The sequence below is a fragment of the Eschrichtius robustus genome, chromosome 6, assembly GCF_028021215.1.
Source record: "Eschrichtius robustus isolate mEscRob2 chromosome 6, mEscRob2.pri, whole genome shotgun sequence".
Lineage (NCBI taxonomy): Eukaryota > Metazoa > Chordata > Mammalia > Artiodactyla > Eschrichtiidae > Eschrichtius > Eschrichtius robustus.
The window spans coordinates 47,906,588-47,928,808 of record NC_090829.1 but is presented as its reverse complement, the minus strand read 5'-3'; the positions used below and the strand labels follow the sequence as shown (position 1 = coordinate 47,928,808).

Genomic DNA, 22,221 nt, shown 5'->3' with positions numbered 1-22,221 from the left:
TTTCATTCATCAGCTTGGCAAAGATTAAAAAGATCAATAATGTTTACTGTTGGCAAAGAATCAGGGAAATGAACGCTATTACTTAGATTGTAAATTGTGAAGGCTTTTTTGGTAGGCAATTTTCTGGAATATATCAAATGTAAAATGTATCAAATGCATACTTTTTGAACCAGCAATTCCAATTCTACAAGCTATCCTAAATAAATTATGACAGATACAGAAATAAAATTTGTATAAAAATATTCATTTTAATATTGTCAATAAAATGGAGTATTTAAAACACCCCAAATATTCATCAATAAATTAATGGATAAATGAATTATGGTATACTTCTACTACTCAGCTATTAAAAAGAATAAGGAAGACATAAGATCGCCAAGATTTACTGTTCAGTGAAAAAAAGAAAATTGCAGAACAGTGCGTAATCATATTCTAAAATGAAAAATGTGTGTATTTTCCATAATTGAGACCTTGTGTGTCAAGGTCTCAATTATGGAAAAATAGAACTGTGCTTGTAGCAGGGTGAGGTATGGCAAATGGCTTTGTGGACTCCTTATCTATACCATAATTCAATGCAAAGATAAATGTTATTAAAATGTCAGTATATCTTAATAGCCTAAAGACTCGGTGCTACTATTTTCTAAATGTATGGTCTAACAATGCTGAATTTAAAAGCAGCACCTTTTATAGATACTTTGGCTCTCTATGAAGTATTTTTCTCCATCACTTTCCTTTCATTGAACTTTAGCATTAAGAGAGAGACTATAGAGAGCCATTGTTGCCTTTATTTTTCAGGTGAGGAAACCAAAATCCAAATGAAGGGATTTGTCCATTTGAGTTGTTGGCAAAACCAGAACATCACCCAAAGTGGTCTGATTTCCATTTTTGTCTCTTTTCTCTTAGTGAACAGCGCTAAACTTTACTCAAATTTATTTCTCATTTTCCAACATTATTTTACACGGTATGATTCTATAACTTGACCATTGTTCACTACTCTGACCCCCTCCCCAAACTGGCTATTATTGGTAAAACAGATGAGCACCACTTCTACAATATAGATGAGAATATTAACAATACATTCATTCATTTACTGATTCTTACAACAGATATTTATTGAATGTTTACCCTATGGAAGTTGAAAACCACTGAGACCCAGACCTTCCCTCATGGAGAGCTATATTGACAAATAACCTTGAAGTTATTCTGTAATCACTCAGTGCTCTGAGGAGAGAGCAATGTTGGGGGAGCACACAGCTCACATTGGGGAGGGGACTCCGGGGAGGCTTCCTGGAGGAAGTAACATCCAGGCTGCCATCTGACAGAAGGGCATCACTCAGGCAGGTAAATGCGGCTTGGGAGAGTAGTTTTCTAGAAAGAGGATGAGAAGTACAAAGTCTGCTTGGGCAGAAACAGTGTGATGCTTTTTGAAGAAGTCAGAAAACTCATCTGCAAAGGGGAAAGGAAGGAAAGATAAGGCTGGAGCATCAAGCCAGAACCATCAAGAGGGCCTTAGAGAACTGTGTTAAAGAGACGGACAAAGAGACGGACAGATAAAGAAGACGTGGTACATATATACAATGGAGTATTACTCAGCCATAAAAAGGAACGAAATTGGGTCATTTGTAGAGACGTGGGTGGACCTAGAGACTGTCATACAGAGTGAAGTAAGTCAGAAAGAGAAAAACAAATATCGTATATTAACGCATATATGTGGAATCTAGAAAAATGGTACAGATGAACAGGTTTGCAGGGCAGAAATAGAGACACAGATGTAGAGAACAAATGTATGGACACCAAGGGGGGAAGTGGGTGGTGGTGGTGGTGGGATGAATTGGGAGATTGGGATTGACATATATATGCTAATATGTATAAAATAGATAACTAGTAAGAACCTGCTGTATAAAAAATAAATAAAATTAAATTTAAAAAAAATGTATGCACCCTTAGGTTCATTTCAGCATTGTTTATAACAGTCAATATGTGGAAGCAACCTAAGTGTCCATCAATAGATGAATGGGTAAAGAAGAAATGATACACACACACACACACACACACACACACAAATAAATAAAGAGACGGACATTGGGGGACTGTGCGGAGCCACTGACATGTTTTAATCATGGGAATGACATGATGGGATTGGCATTTTGGAAATGATCACTAAGGCTGTATTTTTGGAAGATGGTTCAGGGGTGGAGGTGGTAGCAGGACCGAAAGGAGGCGGAGAGACCACTTAGAGGGCTGGTACAATGGCCTGCCTGCACAGCAGAGATTAGTGGAGAGATTCGGGAGTGATGGTGCACAGAACTCGTTGATCAATTGAGTGTATTAAGGTGGTAGCATACATTGAGTTGGGGAACACAGGAAGAGAAATGAGTATTTTTTTTTCTCCTTGAACTTTCTATTTTGAAAAATATCGAACCTACAGAAATTTGAAAGTGGAAAGACAAGTGCAGTGAATATATACCCTCCACCCAGATTCAGCAATTGTTAATATTTTGCTGCCTGGGTAGCTTATAAACAACAGAAATTTATTTCTCACAGTTCTGGAGGCTGGGAGTCTGAGATCAGGGTACCAGCATGGGTGGGTGAGGGCCCACTCCCAGGCTGTAGACTTCTTGTTATGTCTTCACATGGTGGAAGGGGCTAGGGAGCTCTCTGAGGTCTCTTTTATAAGAGCACTAATTCCATCTATAAGGGCTCCATCTTCATAACCTGTCGCTTCCCAGTGGTCCCACCTCTTAATATCATCACGTGGGGCATTAAGACTTCAACTTGTGAATTTTGGGGGGACATGGATGTTCAGAACATAGCACATGGTTTTACCTCAGTCATTTAAAAGTTATTTCAGGCATGATGATAGTTTGCCCCAATTAGCTCAAAATATATCTCCTAGGAACAAGGGTCTTCTTCTAAATAACAACAATGAAATTATCTTACCCAGCAAATTTAACTTCATATATTACCTAATAAAAATGTGTGTATTAAAATATCCCTGTTTGTCCTGGTAATGTCTTTCATGTTTTGGTTTTTTTAAAAAATTATAGATCCCTTCCAGGATCACACATTTCCTTTAGTTTCCTTTAATCTAGAAGCATTCTCTTACTTTTTCTCATCTATCATGACATAGATATTTTTGAAGGGTCATGTCAGATGTCTAGAACATCTCACAATCTGGATTTTCTTATTGATTCTTCACTGTTAGATTTAGGTTCACCATTTTTGGCAAGGATACTACGTAAGAAATGTTATGTCCACCTCTTGAATGACATCAGAGGCACAGCATGTCAATTTGTCTCATTACTGGTGATGCTATAAGTTGGATCCCTTGGTAAAGTGGGTCCACTAGAGTTCTACCTTGTAGAGGTACCTGTGGTGTGGTACCTTGATATTGTGTTATAGTATTCTTCAATAACTTTCGCCCATTAGTTTGAGCATTAATTGATGATCTTTGCTTGAAACAATGACTACATAGGCTTGGAAAATGGTGACTTTTAAATTCTTTTGATCCTTGTTTATTCTCAATGTAGCATTCCTCTGTAATAAAGAGGCTTCCTCTTTCTCACTCCCTTTTCTCTCTTCCTTCTATTATCTGTTTGTCTGTCTGTCTGTCTCTCTGTATCTTGGGTGTTACTACAGACTCGTGGATTCATTTATTCTATTCAATGCATTATTATCTATTACCATCGTTATTCTTTCTGATACTGAAATTGCCCAAATTTGGACAGTGTGAGCCCCTTCAAGCCAGCTCCTGCATCCTTTTTACATGTTTCCATCAATCTTTTATCACTTCCTTGCTTTCTGGCAGAGCTTCTGCATAACAGGCAACCTTAATCAACTGTGGACTTTGGTCAGTGAACAGACACTGGTAAATGCTGCCAGAAAAAATACTGGAGCTTCTCCCACCATGGATGTGGTATGATTAGACTACTAAAGTTCTGGGGAAGGAAAAACCCCCAAAACAGCCTGTCATAAAGGCCAAATTCTTTTTTTTTTTTCAGTTTGATGAGTTTTTTAAAAAAAATTTTTTATTGGAGTATAGTTGCTTTACAATGTTGTGTTAGTTTCTGCTGTACAGCAAAGTGAATCAGCTATACATAAACGTATATCCCCTCCTTTTTGGATTTCCTTCACATTTGGGTCACCACAGAGCACTGAGTAGAGTTCCCTGTGCTATACAGTAGGTTCTCATTAGTTATCTATTTTATACATAGTATCAATAGTGTATATATGTCAATCCCAATCTCCCAATTCATCCCACCCCCGCCTTCCCCCCTTGGTATCCATATGTTTGTTCTCTACATCTATGTCTCTATTTCTGCTTTGCCAATAAGTCATCTGCACCATTTTTCTAGACTCCACATATAAGTGATATTATACAATATTTGTTTTTCTCTTTCTGACTTATTTCACTCCGTATGACAGTCTCTAGTTCCATCCACGTCTCTACAAATGGCACTATTTCGTTCCTTCTTATGGCTGAGTAATATTCCATTGTATATATGTACCACATCTTCTTTATCCATTCCTCTGTTGATGGACATTTAGGTTGCTTGCATGTCCTGGCTATTGTAAATAGTGCTGCGCTGAACATTGGGGTGCATGTATCTTTTTGAATTATGGTTTTCTCCGGGTATATGCCCAGTAGTGGGATTGCTGGGTCATATGGTAGTTCTATTTTTAGTTTGTTAAGGAACTTCCATACTGTTCTCCATAGTGGCTGTATCAATTTTCATTCCCACCAACAGTGTAGGAGGGTTCCCTTTTCTCCATACCCTTTCCAACATTTATTGTTTGTAGATTTTTTGATGATGGCCGTTCTGACTGGTGTGAGGTGATACCTCATTGTAGTCTCGATTTGCATTTCTCTAATAATTAGTGATGTTGAGCATCTTTTCATGTGCCTCTTGGCCATCTGTATTGTCTTCTTTGGAGAAATGTCAATTTAGGTCTTCTGCCCATTTTTTGATTGGGTTGTTTGTTTTTTTGATATTGAGCTGCATGAGATGTTTGTATATTTTGGAGATTAATCCCTTGTCAGTTGCTTCATTTGCAAGTGTTTTCTCCCATTCTGAGGGCTGTCTTTTCATCTTATTTATGGTTTCCTTTGCAGTGCAAAAGCTTTTCAGTTTCATTAGGTCCCATTTGTTTATTTTTGTTTTTGTTTTCATTATTCTAGGAGGTGGGTCAAAAAAGATCTTGCTGTGATTTATGTCAAAGAGTGTTCTCCCTATGTTTTCCTCTAAGAATTTGATAGTGTCTGGCCTTACATTTAGGTCTTTAATCCATTTTAAGTTTATTTTTGTATGTGGTGTTAGGGAGTGTTCTAATTTCATTCTTTTACATGTAGCTGTCCAGTTTTCCCAGCACCACTTATTGAAGAGACTGTCTTTTCTCCATTGTATATTCTTGCCTCCTATGTCATAGATTAGGTGGCCGTAGGTGCGTGGGAGGCCGAATTCTTCAGCAGAAGAGCTGAGGAGGAGATTAAGGGTGTGTGTATATGTGTGTGGGGGAGGCTGTATCTTAGTGGCTTGAAGCCACATGGAGGGAGGTTCATGAAAAACTAACAAGTATTTATATCTATGTTTTATCAATGGCCGTGTTGCCTATGGGATGTTCTCAATGGCCCTTTGTTGCCGCGTCACCGTCGGCCCTCCTGTTGTCTCCCATCCTGTCCACCTGCCCTTTCTGACACTATTCTCTTCCCATCTGTTTAAAGAAACAACAAAAACAAATACCAAATTCTTCTTCTCTCCTTTAGAGCAGCTTGAACCTTTTGCTTTCTTGATCGATGTCTTTCATGGGCCTCAGGTTTCACTTTCTAACTAAATAGAAGTCTCAAGAAATTTTCTCAAACCAAGATATTTTGGCATCAAATATTAACTTGGTACATTTTTCACCTTATAAGAACTGGAAAGAATCCACTAAAAGATTTAGTTAAAGGTTTTTAATCTTCTTGGTAAGAACCGTTTCAGTGGAGGTGAAGGGAAAGAAGCTGGACTGCAGAGGTTGAGTAAATTGGAGGAGAGAAAATTAAGACAGTGTGTGAATGTGATTCCTTTGAGATGGTTGTTTGGAAGGAGAAGGTGGGGCAGTAGCTGAAAGCAGATGGGAATGTCAGGGAAGATTTTTAACAGTTCAAGTAATTTGATTATGTTGAAATGCTTATGAAAAGGAGTCAATAGAGAGCAAGAGAAGAGAGTCACTGAGGTGGTGGGGGAAGGACATATCCAGGAACAGGAGAATTTCTGTTACCACAGGAAGGAAGGAAGGAAATGGCTATAGATGCAGGTCAATCTCTATGTGCGTGCAGAAAACTGAGGAAGTTCCCATCTGATTGATGTCCCCTACCCCTCTTCCTCCTCCTCTCTATTTTCCTTCTTCATTGCTGTGAATTAGTAGTCAGACTTCTCTGTTAGGAATGGACAGGGAAATGATGAAGTAGGTGTTTGAAGAAAGTGAAAATAAGGGTAAGAGTTCAGCCAGGAAACATGGAAGCGTTCCTAGTAGCATAGGAGGGATCTTTTGAGGTTGAAGATCATGCATTTTATTACTGTGACACCATTCTGCCCATTTCTGTGATATTTGTTCAGCAGCCTGGATGTAGTCATGGAGAAGATGCTTTTCCAGGGCTAGTGTTTCGCTAGACACCTGGGATGGAAGTGTGACAGAGAAAAGGAATGAGTATAATGGCCAGAGATTGGTTGAAGTGTTGGATTTCTGGTTTGAGAAGGATACGAAGAGCAGGAAGGAGCTGATAATTTGGTTTAAAAAGTTTTCCTTTGGAACCTGGGTTGGAATCTTTCTGACTTTTTAGTCATTTCCTGCTTACTATATTGATTCAGAGTTCATGTGTAAATTTTAAGTAGATCAACAGAAAGCTTTAGGGTTCTAAGTAAATAGCTTTTAGCGAAACTGCATGAGACCATTTGAGTATACACATTCCAACCTCATATTTTTCTGTTTTTTTGATGAATGTGCTATCCTAGAGAGAATCTGATTTTGTTGAAGTCAACATATTTGTGGCATGATGAAAGTGGTTAGGAATTGGAAATCCTAGATTCTAAGCCTATTTCTGCCAACAGTGAGCTATGTGACCTCAGAGAAGTCTTTTTAATCCTCTGGGCCTCAATTTCTTCCTTTTAAATGAAAGTTTTGGTGTAGATTCTCTAAACTTTCTTCCAGCTCTAACATGCCCGAAGTTCATGGACATGTGCAATTCTTTGACTCCGTCTGTGGTTTCCAGTGAAGAGAGAGCAGTTTTTGTGTGTGTGTGTGAATTGACACATGTATTTATTGCCTCTTCTTCCCCAGGTTTCACTGAGGATAATAAATGAACTCTATCAAAGAAAATAGAATATGAAATGTCATTAGAAAATGACTGCAAAACAGTTTTGGAAAGTAGAAAACAGTAAAATATGTTCACAGACTTAACCAAGAAGGGTAAAAGGGTCAATGTACTAGGTTCTGAAGGGCCCTGGCTTTCCTAATAACTGCTCTGGATGCTACAAGTGAAGGAAGCAATACCTTCAAAATTTGGACAAAATATATTTTCTATATGAAATTCTATATTCAACCAAAATAAATATAAAGGCAAAATAAGCAGCTTGGACATCTAAATATCCAGGTGCACTTTTAAAGTTAGCTATTGGAAAATGTGCTAGAGCAAAATGAAGGAGTTAATAAAGGAAGAACAAATTATAGTATCTAGGGAAGAGTGGACTCCAGGAGAGAGGTGAGCAGTACTGCCAGGGTGTCAACATTGCATGTGGCACAGAGAGCAATCAGCAGACAGAAACCCAAGAATGGAGGGATTCAGAAGCAAAGACTTTAGGGAGAAAAATGAATGAAGCGTGTTAGGAAAGGTATGATGGATGATTTGGAAAAAAGAAAATATATATGTATAGCAAATCATGTAAGTAAGAAATTAATTATATAGGGACTTGATTATACAAATTATGGAAAATCCATACCATGGAATACTATACAGTCATTAAGAAGAATGAGAACAAATCTACTTGTATTTCCATACAAATTGTGAAATTTTTTGTTCTAGTTCTGTGAAAAATGCCAGTGGTAGTTTGATAGGGATTGCATTAAATCTGTAGATTGCTTTGGGTAGTATAGTCATTTTCACAATGTTGATTCTTCCAATCCAAGAACATGGTATATCTCTCCATCTATTTGTACCATCTTTAATTTCTTTCATCAGTGTCTTATAATTTTCTGCATACAGGTCTTTTGTCTCCTTAGGTAGGTTTATTCCTAGATATTTTATTCTTTTTGTTGCAATGGTAAACGGGAGTGTTTTCTTAATTTCACTTTCAGATTTTTCATCATTAGTGTATAGGAATGCAAGAGATTTCTGTGCATAAATTTTGTATCCTGCTACTTTACCAAATTCATTGATTAGCTCTAGTAGTTTTCTGGTAGCATCTTTAGGATTCTCTATGTATAGTATCATGTCATATGCAAACAGTGCTGCTTTACTTTTTCTTTTCTGATTTGGATTCGTTTTATTTCTTTTTCTTCTCTGATTGCTGTGGCTAAAACTTCCAAAACTATGTTGAATAATAGTGGTGAGCGTGGGCAACCTTGTCTTGTTCCTGATCTTAGTGGAAATGGTTTCAGGTTTTCACCATTGAGGATGATGTTGACTGTGGGTTTGTCATATATGACCTTTATTATGTTGAGGTAAGTTCCCTCTATGCCTACTCTCTGCAGGGCTTTTATCATAAATGGGTGTTGAATTTTGTCAAAAGCTTTCTCTGCATCTATTGAGATGAGCATATGGTTTTTCTCCTTGAATACGTTACTATGGTGTATCACATTGATTGATTTGCGTATATTGAAGAATCCTTGCATTCCTGGGATACACCCCACTTGATCATGGTGTATGATCCTTTTAATGTGCTGTTGGATTCTGTTTGCTAGTATTTTGTTGAGGATTTTTGCATCTATGTTCATCAGTGATATTGGCCTGTAGTTTTCTTTCTTTGTGACATCTTTGTCTGGTTTTGGTATCAGGGTGGTGGTGGCCTCGTAGTATGAGTTTGGGAGTGTTCCTCCCTCTGCAATATTTTGGAAGAGTTTGAGAAGGATAGGTGTTAGCTCTTCTCTAAATGTTTGATAGAATTCGCCTGTGAAGCCATCTGGTCCTGGGCTTTTGTTTGTTTGAAGATTTTTAATCACAGTTTCAATTTCAGTGCTTGTGATTGGTCTGTTCATATTTTCTATTTCTTCCTGGTTCAGTCTCGGCAGGTTGTGCATTTCTAAGAATTTGTCCATTTCTTCCAGGTTGTCCAATTTATTGGCATAGAGTTGCTTGTAGTAATCTCTCATGATCCTTTGTATTTCTGCAGTGTCACTTGTTACTTCCCCTTTTTCATTTCTAATTCTAAGAGCAATTGTTTTTAAAAACAGTGTATGTTTATCCTACTGTAAGGATATTTCCAAACGAAGATCAATGAAGCTCAAATGTCTCTTGGCTACACCATTCCACTGGTCAGGCTCATCCCTCCAAGTTTTTAAGCTTAGGCAAAACAGATGATAGTGATAAACATGGTTTAGGTCCATAGCAGAAAATTAAAGACTTCCATAGACTTAGAGAAAAATATTATGACACACTTCTCAGGGAATATGATCTTTATTTAAAAGAGAAAGATTTATTGACTTTTTATCCTGCAGCTGCAATTCACTTCTAATTTACCAGTTGGATAGGAAATCTAACTGTTGAATTTGTGGTTTGGGAGAGTTTAGTTCTAAACCTTAAATTCAGTATGGGGGTTTCAAGGCCTGTGTCTTTGTTAGTCACAAAAATTTAACTCCATTCAGATTGGTGAGCTCTTGAATCATTGATATCATAACGTAAATGAAAATTAAAACCAACTAAAATCCATTGAAGCAAGAAAAAATAGCAGTATGAACCTTGGCTGGAAGACTAGTCTCTTCTGTTGTTCAATCTCTCATGAATGTTCATTGGTAGATGAAAATTGCAAGGGATGGTATAAACTGATGCATCTGTTTGAAATAACATATCTACTCTTCTGCTCCAGAAGATGTTCACAGGGTTTGACAGCAAACTCTAATACATATTCATAACCAGTGCACTTTGTGACCAAGGGAAATTGAGGCAAGTGCAACGGAATGAAGTGTGAGGAAGCAGCATGCCAATTTTAAATTTAATTATAGAGGTGGGGGGAAGGATGCACTGAGATAGTGTATCTTCATCCAGCTGTCATGGATCATTACCCAAAAATCATGCTACATATTTGACAGAAGAAATATTATTTTTGGTTAAGTACTTGATAAAACCAGCAGATTCTGGGGAAAACAAGATTCTGAGATCCTATTAGAAACTGTTTTTTATGTAGAGAAAAAGAAGCACTGCAGAATTTTAATCATCAAAAAAAAATTTTTTTTTTTCAGACTTCAGAAAGATTTCTGGTCCACACAAGATTTCAGTTCATGGAATGTTTTTGACACGTTTAAGTCCTAAATTCAGTTTGAAATTAGGAAAAGCAATAATTAGTGTGATTCTTGTGATTTTTTTTACTTTTGGTAACCTAGAGCCATGTGTCATTCAATGTGATCAGCATACCTGGGCTCCCCACTGCAATGTAAGTACTCGAAGAGCATAGACTTCAACTACCTTGTTCAGAGCCGGTGCTGAGGGCTTAGAATAGTGTTTGGCATGGAGAAGGCACTTAATAAGTGTTTGTTGAATGAATGAATAAATAAATCTACCTCATGATACCTTGTATGATGTACATGTTCAATATATATTTATTAATAAATAGATCGATGGATGGAAATACTTCTCTAAGTGGTTTACAACTTGCCATTTGACATTAATTTTCAGAATCTGAAAGTAAATACTCAACAATGGATAAAGGCAGTGAAACTTGGGTCAGTGACATGTTAACCCACTATCAGCTTTGACAAAGGAGAAAATACCCAGATTTCTGACTAAACTAGATTGTACTCTCTTTGTAGGTTTAAAGTAGGACTTGTATTCTTGTCTTGGGAAACTCCCTGTTGACAGAGTAGGAAAAAAAAGAAAAATTTTTTTCCCTCATTTCATTATAAAATATTGCTATAGGAAAAAGTTAAGGAAAAAACAAAGATAAACAACATTTCTAAGAGTCAGCAGATTTGGAAAGATTTGTGTCTGCTTTGGGAATGTTTGATCTGTTTTGCCAGCAAGCATGTCAATGTTCAGCTTTACTAGAACTATTTTTTAGAAACCAGTTGGTGACCCTTAAGAAGAATGAGAATACCCCAGCTTGGTGAGGTATAGGCAGTCTCATACTTTGTTAATGGAAATGTAAATTTGTTGAGTCTTCTGGAGGAAGATTTGGCAAAATATATCAAAAACTTGTGCAAATTCTTTGACTCAGCAATTCTGCTTCTAGGGAATTTCCCTCAGGAAATAATTGGACAAACAAGCAAAGATGTATGTGCAGGAATGTTTGTTGCAGGGTTGTTTATATGAAACGGGAAAGCACTGGGAACAATTGAAGTTTTTATTAACAGGGGTTATAAATTTTATGCCTTTCCATATAATATTGTGTGGCCATTAAAATGATGTTAAAGACCAGTATATATTATACAAGGCATAGCTTCATGGTATGATGTAAAATGGAAAAAGCAGCACACAAAGGTATGTAAATCATGACACCATTTGGTAAATAAGGCACAGCTATTTCTGTTTCTGCCTAGGAACAAGTCTGGTAGGCTGATGGCATTACGGAGGATTTTAATTTTTGGCTTATCTATATTTTGTCTTTTCTATAGTAAACAAGGGTTATTTTATGCAAAAAATAAATAATTTTTAAATGTGTTGGCACACTCATATATTGCTAATTGAAAGTACGTGGTCTCTTCTTGGTGAAAAAAAGGGCTGTCAAGTTTCTTAAAAAGGGTATATTTTCAGAATTTTGTGCTTAGGCTTAGGGCTCAGTTTTTATATAAGTTACAGTGAAATCCAAATCTTAACAAAGCTCAAAAGCTGAAGAGAATGTAACAGAGTTCATGCTTTTTTTTTTTCTTTCTTAAAGACAGCTCACAAGAACTGACTGTAGCTGCAGAAAATGCTTTCTAGGCAAAAGGAGATGATTTTTTTAGAATATTCTTTGAAAGGGATTCAGGAAGACAGGAAGATTTTCTAAAGGTCTAAAGTCGTGCTTGCTGAGATAATCAGCCAGACATTCTGAGTATATTAGCTTCCTTGCAAGAACAATGAGAGGCCATAGCTGGTTATTTTCTTACTCATAGTTACATAGACATAGAAACATTAATTTGTTAACATCATCTTAGAAAGAGCTGAATGAGAATATGTTTTCTAATGGATCATTCACTCTTCAATTTTATTAGAAAAGGAGTTCTAATAGATGCAGGAGTACTAATTATTACTCAAAGAGACAGAGAATCACAACTAATGGGAGTGAAAGGGTATACTTTAAAACATTATGAGGTAGTTTTTATTTGGAAGGCCTACATTCAATTTAGAACAAATTGTCTATGGGAAGAAGGTTTTGTTAAAGCCATACTAATTAAATTTTCAGTTGAAGGGACTGAGAATTATTTTATGCTCTATGTTTTATAATGAAATCCAATTTCATAAATTCTTAATATTTCCCTAGCCAGAATAAATATATGCTTGTGAATTTAACTTGATGTGGATGTGTCTTCAACAATAATAAATATTGCTTCAATAAAATTGTTTAATGTGGGACTTCCCTGGTGCATATTTATTTAGAATGAAGGATTTTCATGGTAAAACCATGGTTTTATTTTAAAACTAAAAGCAAAAAAAGCTAGTGAGTGAACAATTAGTAATAGAATTGCCAAGTATGTCATACAATTGTGATTCTCTGTCACATTTCATAAATTGGAAGTATTTCTCAAATTTTCCCCCGGTGCATATTGGCATTATCAATGTGCAGAACATTATAAAGTTGACTGTATATGTTACTTCGGGGAAGAAAATTTATTTTCTTCTTTGTTTATGGTCTATTTGCCATTCCATATTCTAGAATGTAAAGAAGAAATTGTCTTGGTATTTGTCAGTCAGAACAGTTTCTTGTTCGTAGAAATAAAAATAAATTACAAACTTATAGGAAGAAAATACTTTAAGGTTTGGCTTTAAAGTGATTTTGTTAAAGGCATAATGATATAGATTTGAGAGGCTGATTGATGTCATTACATAATAGTTTAAAATACAAGATCGACTTAACTTAGCTTTCAGAAACAGTTTGCAGTTTGGGCTCAAATGGAGTGATTTTAAGATCAGGTTTCTTTCCGTACTCTTCAAGTCTGGGTCACTGAAAAATTTCCCTCATCTAAACTTTTTAGTCTAAAAATAATTTAACAAAGATAAGAATGATGGACTTCTGAGTAGTTCAAATGGCTAGATACCAATTATTTCTCAGAAAATTAATTTAATTAATTAAAAGCTTAGACTAACTTCTATTAAACACTTGATTACTTAGTTCTCACACACGTGGTATCTCAGTTAACCTTTTTTATTAAGACTTTATATTTTTAGAGCAGTTTTAGGTTCACAACAAAGTTAAGGGGAATGTACAGAGATTACACATATACCCCTTACCCTGAAACATGCATACCCTCCCCCATTATCCGCATCGCCACCAGAGTAGTACACTTGTTACAACTCATAAATCTACTTTGACACATCATACTCACCCAAAGTCCACAGTTTGCATTAAGGTTCACTCTTGGTGTTGTACGTTCTATGGGTTTGGACGAATGTATCACGACATGTATGCGTTAATGTGGTTCCATACAGGGTAGTTTCACTGCCCTGAAAATTCTCTGTGCTTTGCCTATTCATCGTCCTCTACTTCTCTAATCCCTGACAACCACTGATCTTTTTACTGTCTCCATAATTTGCCTTTTCCAGAATGTCATGTAGTTGGAATCATACAGCGTGTAACCTTTTCAGATTGGCTTCTTTCAGTTAGTAACATGCATTTAAGTTTTCTCCATGTCTTTTCATGGCTTGAGAGCTCATTTCTTTTTAGCACTGAATACTATTCTATTCTGTGGATGTACTATAGTTTATTTATCCATTCACCTATGAAGTACATCTTGGTTGCTTCCAAGTATTGGCAATTATGAATAAAGCTGCTATAAAGATCAATGTGCAGGCTTTCGTGTGGATATTAGTTTTCAAATCCTTTGAGTAAATCCTAAGGAGTGTGATTGCTGGATCTACATATGGTAAGAGTATGTTTAATTTTGTAAGAAACTGCTAACTTCTCTTCCAAAGTGGCTCTATGATTTTATGTTGCCACCAGCAACGTATGAGAGTTCCTGTTACTTTACATCTGTGTCAGCATTTACTGTGGTTAGTGTTCCAGATTTTGGCCATTCTAACAGGTATGTAGTGATATATCCCTGTTGTTTTAATTTGCATTTCCCTGATGACATATGATATGGAACATCCTTTCATATGCTTATTTGCCATCTGTATATGTTCTTTGGTGAGGTATTTATTAAGGTCCTTGGCCCATTTTTAATTGGATTATTTGTTTTCTTATTGTTGAACTTTAAGAATTCTTTGTATATGTTGGATGAATTATTTATCAGATGTATCTTTTGAAAATACTTCCCTGTCTATGGCTTGTCTGCTAATTCTCTTGAAGTTGTTTTTCATGAGAAGGTTTTAAATTTTAATGAAATCCAGATTATGAATTCTTTCTTTCATGGATTGTGCCTTTGGTGTTGCATCTAAAAACAAACCTAAATGACCAAACTCTAGGTCATTTAGGTTTGTTTCTATGTTATCTTCTAGGAGTTTTGTAGTTTTGTGTTTTACGTTTAGGTCTGTGATCCATTTTGAGTTAATCTTTGTGAATGGTATAAGGTCTGTGTCTAGATTCATTTTTTTTGCTTCGTGGATGTCCAGTTATTCCAGCACCATTTGTTGAAGGTTTTATCTTTTCTCCATTGTATTGCTTTTGGTCCTTTGTCAAAGATCAGTTGACTGTGTTTATATGGGTCTATTTCTGGGCTCTTTATTCTGTTTCATTGATCTGGTTCTATATTCTTATGCCAATACCACACTGTCTGGGTTACTGCAGTTTTATAATAAATCTTAAAGTTGGGTAGAGTCAGGCTTCCAACTTTGTTCTTGTCCTTCACATTGTGTTAGCTCATCTCAGTCTTTGGCCTCGCCATGTAAATTTGGAGTCAGTTTTTCAATATCCACAAAATAACTTGCTGAGACCTTTATTGGAATTGCATGGAATCTATAGATTATCTTGGGAAGAACTGAGATCTTGACAATACTGAGTCTTCCTCTCTATGAACGTGGAATATCTCTCCAATAATTTAGTTATTGACTTTGCTGATAGGAATTTTGTAGTTTTCCTCATATAGATCTCATACATACTTTGTTAGATTTATATGTATTTCATTTTTGAGGGTGCTAATGTAAAATGGTATTATGGTTTTAATATCAAATTCTTCTTGTTCATTGCTGGTGTATAGGAAAGCTACTGACTTTTGTATATTAATCTTGTATCCTGCAATCTTGTTATCATCGCTTCTTAGTTCCAGGAGCTTTTTTTGTTGATTCTTTCAGATTTTCTACATAGATGATCATGTCATCTGTGAACAAAGACAGTTTTATTTTTCTTCCCAATCATTATAATTTTACTTCCTTTTTTGTCTTATTGCATTAAGTAGAGCTTCCAATATGATGTTGAAAAGCGATGGTGAGAGGAAGACATGCTTGCCTTGTACCTGATCCTTAGTGGGAATGCTACAAGTTTCACCATTAAGTATGATGTTACCTGTATGTTTTTGGCAGATATTCTTTACCAAGTTGAGGAAGTCTCCTTCTATTCTTAGTTTACTGAGAGTTTTTATCATGAATGGGTGTTGAATTTTGTCAAATGCTTTTTCTGCATTTTCTGATATGTCATTTAACCTTCATAATCATTTTCTTGAGATTGATATTTTGCTATATCCACTTTACAGATGGGAGAATTAAGCCTCAACAGTGAAGTAACTTGCCAGTATTTCCCACAGTCTCTGGTGGAACCAGGATTAAACCTACAGTTGTTTGACCTGCTCTACAATATGCTGCCTCCCTGTGCTTACTGTCAATTCTGACTCTTTGGCTCTGAGGTAGTAGAAAAATAGATCCTCTCATCATGAAGCTCACTAAGCTAAACAGCCTATCAATATTAAGCTATATACTTATTTGAAATACAGATGCTTCTCATTATTCACGGATTCTGTATTTGTGAATTTGCCTACTTGCTAAAATTTATTTGTAACCCCCAAGTCAATACTCAAGGCACCTTCATGGTCATTCACAGACATGTACAGAGTGGCAGAAAGTTGCAGTCTTCCAGTGTGCCGGTTCAATGCTGAGGTCAAACTCAGTGACACGCTGCCTTCTTATTCCAGCTCTCGTACTGTAAACAAGTGTCCTATTTGTGGTCCACTTGGTGCCAAGTTTTTGCATTTTGTGCTTTTTTCGGTGATTTCACTGTTTAAAATGGCTCCCCAAGTGTAGTGTAAAGTTCTGTCTAAGTGCAAGAAGGCTGTGCTGTGCCTTATGGAGAAAATACCTGTGTTAGATAAGCTTCACTCAGTCTTGACTTATAGTAATGTTGGCCATGAATTCACTGTTAATGAATTAACAATATATATTAAAATGTCTTTCAGTGGAAACAGACATAAAACAAAATTATGAATTGACAATGAAAATATTGTGACCAGAGGCTCACAGAAACCTAATGTTGTATTTCCCATAAAAGCCATGGTTCAGTATCTGCTAATTCAGTGTTTGCAAAGGCTTTATAGAGCATAACTACCACGAATAACGAAAATCAACTTACAAGGTTTCACTGTCTTTGTAATGGTGTGTTCATAGAGGTGACTTCTTGCCCTTGGATTAAAGTGTCACTGTGATATCATTTTACTGGCTATGCTAAACTCTCTTCAGGGATTCACCCATTTTCTCTAAACCACTGTATTTGTTTCCTATTGATGCTGTAACAAATTACCACAAACTTAGTAGCATAAACCTCACAAATGTATCATTTTACAGTTCTACAGCTCAGAATTCCAAAATGGGTTTTACAGGGCTAAAATCAATGTGTTGTCAAGATTGTCTTCCTTCTGGAGGCTCTAGGGGATGATCTCTTTCCTTACCTTGTCCAGCTTCTAGAGGTCACCTGCAGTCCTTGGTTCATAGCCCTGCATCACTCTGACCTCTGCACGCATCATCATATCAAATCTCTGACTCTCCTATCTCCCTCTGCCAGTTATAAGGACATCTGTGATTGAAGATGTCAGCTTGTAGGTCTGTCAGTTATTTGCTCTGCAGCCCCAATTCATTTAAGTATAGCACCATTATAAAGTAGATGTTTTTCTTTGCATCTTGGAAGAATTGCTGATTAGATCCACCTTTGGGGGTAGCACAGTGCTCTGGTATTTAGGACGTTTTCACTGATGTCTTGTTTTTTTTCCTGTTTCTAGCCCTCAGAGCCAAGTCAAACCATTTGTATGTCCAGAGAAGAGTTTGTGCAGCGGATGACAGAGATTGTTGGTTGGGGCACAAAGGAAGAATATGGAGAGCTCTTTGATAAAGTGGATGTGGCCCAAGATGGCTGTATTAATTGGGACAAGCTGACTTCATTTATGCTGTTAACACTTTATGAGAAAGATGAACAAGCAAAGGCAATGGTGGTTCCCCAGTGGAAAGACCTTGAATTCCTCCCAGTGAAACACGAGGACACCATTCAAAAAGTAATTTTCTTAAAAAGTTCAAGTCGTTATCTGATCATCAGGAAGGAAGGTTTAGTAGGAATCTGGGGAGAGAATTTAAAGCTGCAAGAAGTGCTTCCCGTCACTTCAGATGCCAACAATCTTAAACACCTGTGGCTGACAAGTATGGCTTCTCTGGAAAATGTAAACAAGGTACAGAGTCTTTATTAATAAATTTATTGCTTGTAAAAGGGGGGAAATGATAGGACAGGGCTCCTGATCAATAGCAAGTATGACACTAGCAGTGACAGAGAGCTGCGCTACTCTTTTGTACCTCTCATCTCACCTGGAGGGAATGCAGGTAAAGCCAAGTGAGTTACTCCAATTCACAGACTGTTCTGTTGTGTGCCTTTAAACGACAAGGCTGGTAGTGACTCAGATTCTTGTCTCTGTCCCCAGTGAGGCCATGCTGTATTACTAGCTGATAAGACCTTTATGACTCTGTAGTTTTTAGCAGAGTCTTGGATCTGTATGCAGAGCTGAGAGACTATATCAGCGCATAGCACAGCTCAGTGCATAGCACAGCTCAGTGCAATTTCAGGGAACTGCTTATCTGATGTTGACCACTGTACTAGTCAGTTTCTTAATTTTGATGGGTAGGGCCCATTTAGTCCAAATACCCTCATATAACTAGACCTATGAGAAAGGTAACATACTGAAAAGAAAATCAATTTGTGAGGGAAGAATGCAGCTTAAAGAATCCATATTCTTAGTATTTTACATTAAGCAGATGGTAAATTTTACTATGAAAAAATTTAAGCGTACACACAAGCAGAGATAATCCCATTAAGAACCAATATCCACCCTTAGCCATTTACAATTCACAGCCAGTCTTGTTTCATCTACATCTCCCCTCTGTTGAAATCCAAAATATCCAATCATCTAATCTGTAAATGTTTCAGTATTTCTAAAAAAGTCTCTCTTTTTAGCATAACCATAATACCATATTACATTTAATATCAATAGCAATAATTCCTTAATATCATCAAATATCCAGTCATGTACATATTTCTGTCTTATGATTTTTTTAATAGTTTGTTAATTGTTTGTTTGATAGTGTGAATCACCTAATGACTAATAGTGTTGAGTATATTTCCATGTGCTGATTTGCTAACTATTTATCCTCTTAGGTGAAGTGTCTGTTCAAATCCTTTGCCCATTTTTTATTGAGTTAATTTTGTTATTATTGAGTTTTGAGAGTTCTTTATATATTCTGGTTATATGCAATTATATGATGGATAATTTACAAATATTGTATCCCAGGTTGTGCTTTGTCTTTTCTTTCTCTTACACTGCCTTTGATATTTCATTTTCAAGATTGTTCATTGCTAGTGAATATAAATAGTTTTTTAAAAGTAATCTTATATTCTACAACTTTGCTGAACTCACTTATTGGTTCCAATTGGTTTTGTTGTTGTTGTTGATTCCCTAAGATTTTCTGTATATAAGATCGTGTCATCTACGAATAGAGTTAGTTTAACTTCTTCCTTTCCAATCTGGATGCCTTTTATTTACTTTTCTTGCCTAATTTCCCTGGCTAGAAACTCCAGCACAGTGTTGAATAGAAGTGGTGAGAGTGAACAGCCTCGTCTTATTTCTGATCTTAGGGAGAGTACAATCAATTTTTCACCATTAAGTATGATATCAGCTGTAGGTTGTGTTTTTGTTTTGTTTTGTTTTGTACATGCTCTTTATCAAGTTTCTTTCTATTCCTAATTTGTTGAATATTCTTATCATGAAAATGCATTGGGTTTTGTTAAATGCTTTTTTGTATTTATTAAGACGATCATACCACCTTTTTCCTTTATTCTATTAATATGGTGTCTTACATTAGTTGATATCTGTATGTGTTAAACTAACCTGGTATTCCTGGTGTTGGGAGGAAGAAATTTTCCTCTACCCTTCTAGGTTGGTCCAATAATTAAGTTGAAATGAGACAGGTTAACAGGGGAAATCAAACAAAAGTCTAATAACATGTATATATGGAAGGGACCCAGGAAAACTGAGTAACTCACCAAAGTGTCCAAAGTCCTCACCTTAAATATCATCTTTAGCAAAGACAAAAGAAGGTGTTGGGATGGTGGTTTGGGATTTCAAAGGGGATGAAGGCAATTTACATGAGGATGGAAAAGCAAATATTTGGTCTACAAATATTTGCTGGGCCATACAGAGATGCTGGGACTCAGAGTGGACTCTAGACCCTGAGTTTCTGCCATCACATCTAGCCCATGGTCTTTGCAGTTATCTCTGGTGATAGCTCTATTCTAGGAACAAGCCCTTTATCCAAATTCTTCAGGCAGCTAGGGGGGAGGTAAAAAGAAAAACTTCCTGAGTCTTCTATTTCTTAAAAATAATCAACCTAAATTAATCCTCATGCCAAAGAGACACATTTTGAGGTGGCAAATTTTGTTTCCCTACACTGGTATAAATATTACTTGGTCATGGTGTGTAATCTTTTTTATATGTTGCTGGACTCTCTTTGATAGTATTTAGCTGAAGATTTTTACATCTATATTCATTAGGAATATTGGTCTGCAGTTTTCTTTTCTTGTGATGTCTTCGTGTGGTTTTGGTATTAGGAAATACTGGCCTCATGAAATGATTTGGAAAGTGTTCCCTCCATTTCTAGTTTTTGGAAGAGTTTGAGAAAGATTGGGGTTAATTCTTTAAATGTTTGATAGAACTTATTAATGAAAAGCCATCCAGGCCTGGGATTTTCTTTGTGGGAAAATTTTTTGATTACGAATTCAATCTTTCTATTTATTATATGTCTGCTGAGATTTTCTATTTCTTCTTGAGTTAGTTTAGGTAATTTTGTGTTTCTAGGCATTTGTACATTTCATTTCAGTTATCTAATTTGTTGGCTTACAGTTGGTCATGGTATTCTCTTATAATCATTTTCTTAATTTCTGTAAGGTTGATGGTAACATCTACTCTTTTATTTCTGAATTTAGTAATGTGTATCTTCTCTCTTTTTGGGGGGGTTTAGTCTAGCTAAAATTTTGTCAATTTTATTTACAAATGTATTTACCCTTTCTTAAATGGTTTTTAGGATTTTATTTGACTTAGGAAGGCTACTTACAGAATTTTTATCAATTTATTTCTGTGAAAGCCTCTGCTTGCCTCATAAAACATGGTTTGTAAAGTTTCTGTATGGTTGTGTGATGCTGTAGCCCTCTATGTCTTTGTCTTTCCTGTGATTAGTTGCCTAGTCTCCCATGGGTGGAAGAAGTTGGGGGTCTGTGAAGTAGGGATAGGGAAGAAAGTGTGTTCAAATGGGAAAGTTTTTATCTTGCCTAGAATACTTGGTTAGAATGAAGCACATTTGTGCCACCATGCTATACTTCTGTAATACCTTAAGGACCCTCAGGTGAAAATGTCTGATTTGGTGCTAAGATTTGCATGTCTGCTTTTCATATTGTTTTCACTAAATCCATCAGAAATATTTTCTGATTTTCTACTTTGCTACTTTAGATAGCGGTGGCTTTTACAAGAAAAGAGATTTGTTTCTATGATCTGCTGTCCAAAGAAGAACTTCCTTGTCAATGTAAACTCCAAGGCCTGAAAGGAACACCGATTTGCATGGATTATTGGGATGACCCTTTTGATGCCAATGAGTCAGTTCTTTCTCTTGGGGACATAACCGGAAAGGTAAGTGAGGGAAGGATAAGGTTGAACACTATGGATTTAATCATCAAACCTTAGCTCAAAATAGAAACAGAGTACAATGAATGTGACCCCCTAATTGAACTACTTTATAGATTACAAGGCCACACACCTTGGACATGAAAAAGATGGATTAGGTCATAATTCCTCTCCTTACATACGAAAACCAATCTTCCCTGTGGTTTTCTTGCCTGTGTATAGTCTCATTTTCCTTATTTAGAAAAAAGTATTTGCTAACTTTTTCACCATAGGATGCTTAATCTATTAGACCCCAATATTAATAAACATTTAATATTAAATGTCTAAAGTTATCTCTAATAATTCTTTCAAATTGATTGTTCACATTTTCATTTATAAGATTTCAGGCTTCTCAGTAGCAAGCTCCTGGGAAATGCTTATTTCCTGTCTCATGTGACAAAGGAATAGGTGCATTAGAGAGAGCACCACTGAACCCCAGACACTGCATACAATGATTTCTGTCTTCCCATCAAATTCCACCCGACCTCTGAAAAATGACTTCTTACTGAACGACAGTAGAATATGCCTGTGAATGCTGAAATAGTCTAATTTGAACAATTTCCACTCATAGTTATGTTTTTTTTTTTAATTAATTAATTAATTAATTAATTTTTGGCTGTGTTGGGTCTTCATTTCTGTGCGAGGGCTTTCTCTATTTGCGGCGAGTGGGGGCCACTCTTCATCGCGGTGCGAGGGACTCTCACTGTCGCGGCCTCTCTTCTTGCG

The 22,221-nt window shown here is 36.3% G+C and overlaps 1 protein-coding gene across 1 annotated transcript in view; it reads left to right on the top strand.

Annotated features, from left to right (window-relative positions):
- The window catches only part of WDR49 (WD repeat domain 49), a 149,285-nt gene that overhangs the window by 8,873 nt on the left and 118,191 nt on the right, over window positions 1–22,221 (top strand). The window contains 2 exon segments of the mRNA XM_068545639.1: window positions 17,524–17,964; window positions 21,286–21,462. Of these exon segments, the coding sequence (XP_068401740.1) occupies window positions 17,524–17,964; window positions 21,286–21,462 (618 nt within the window).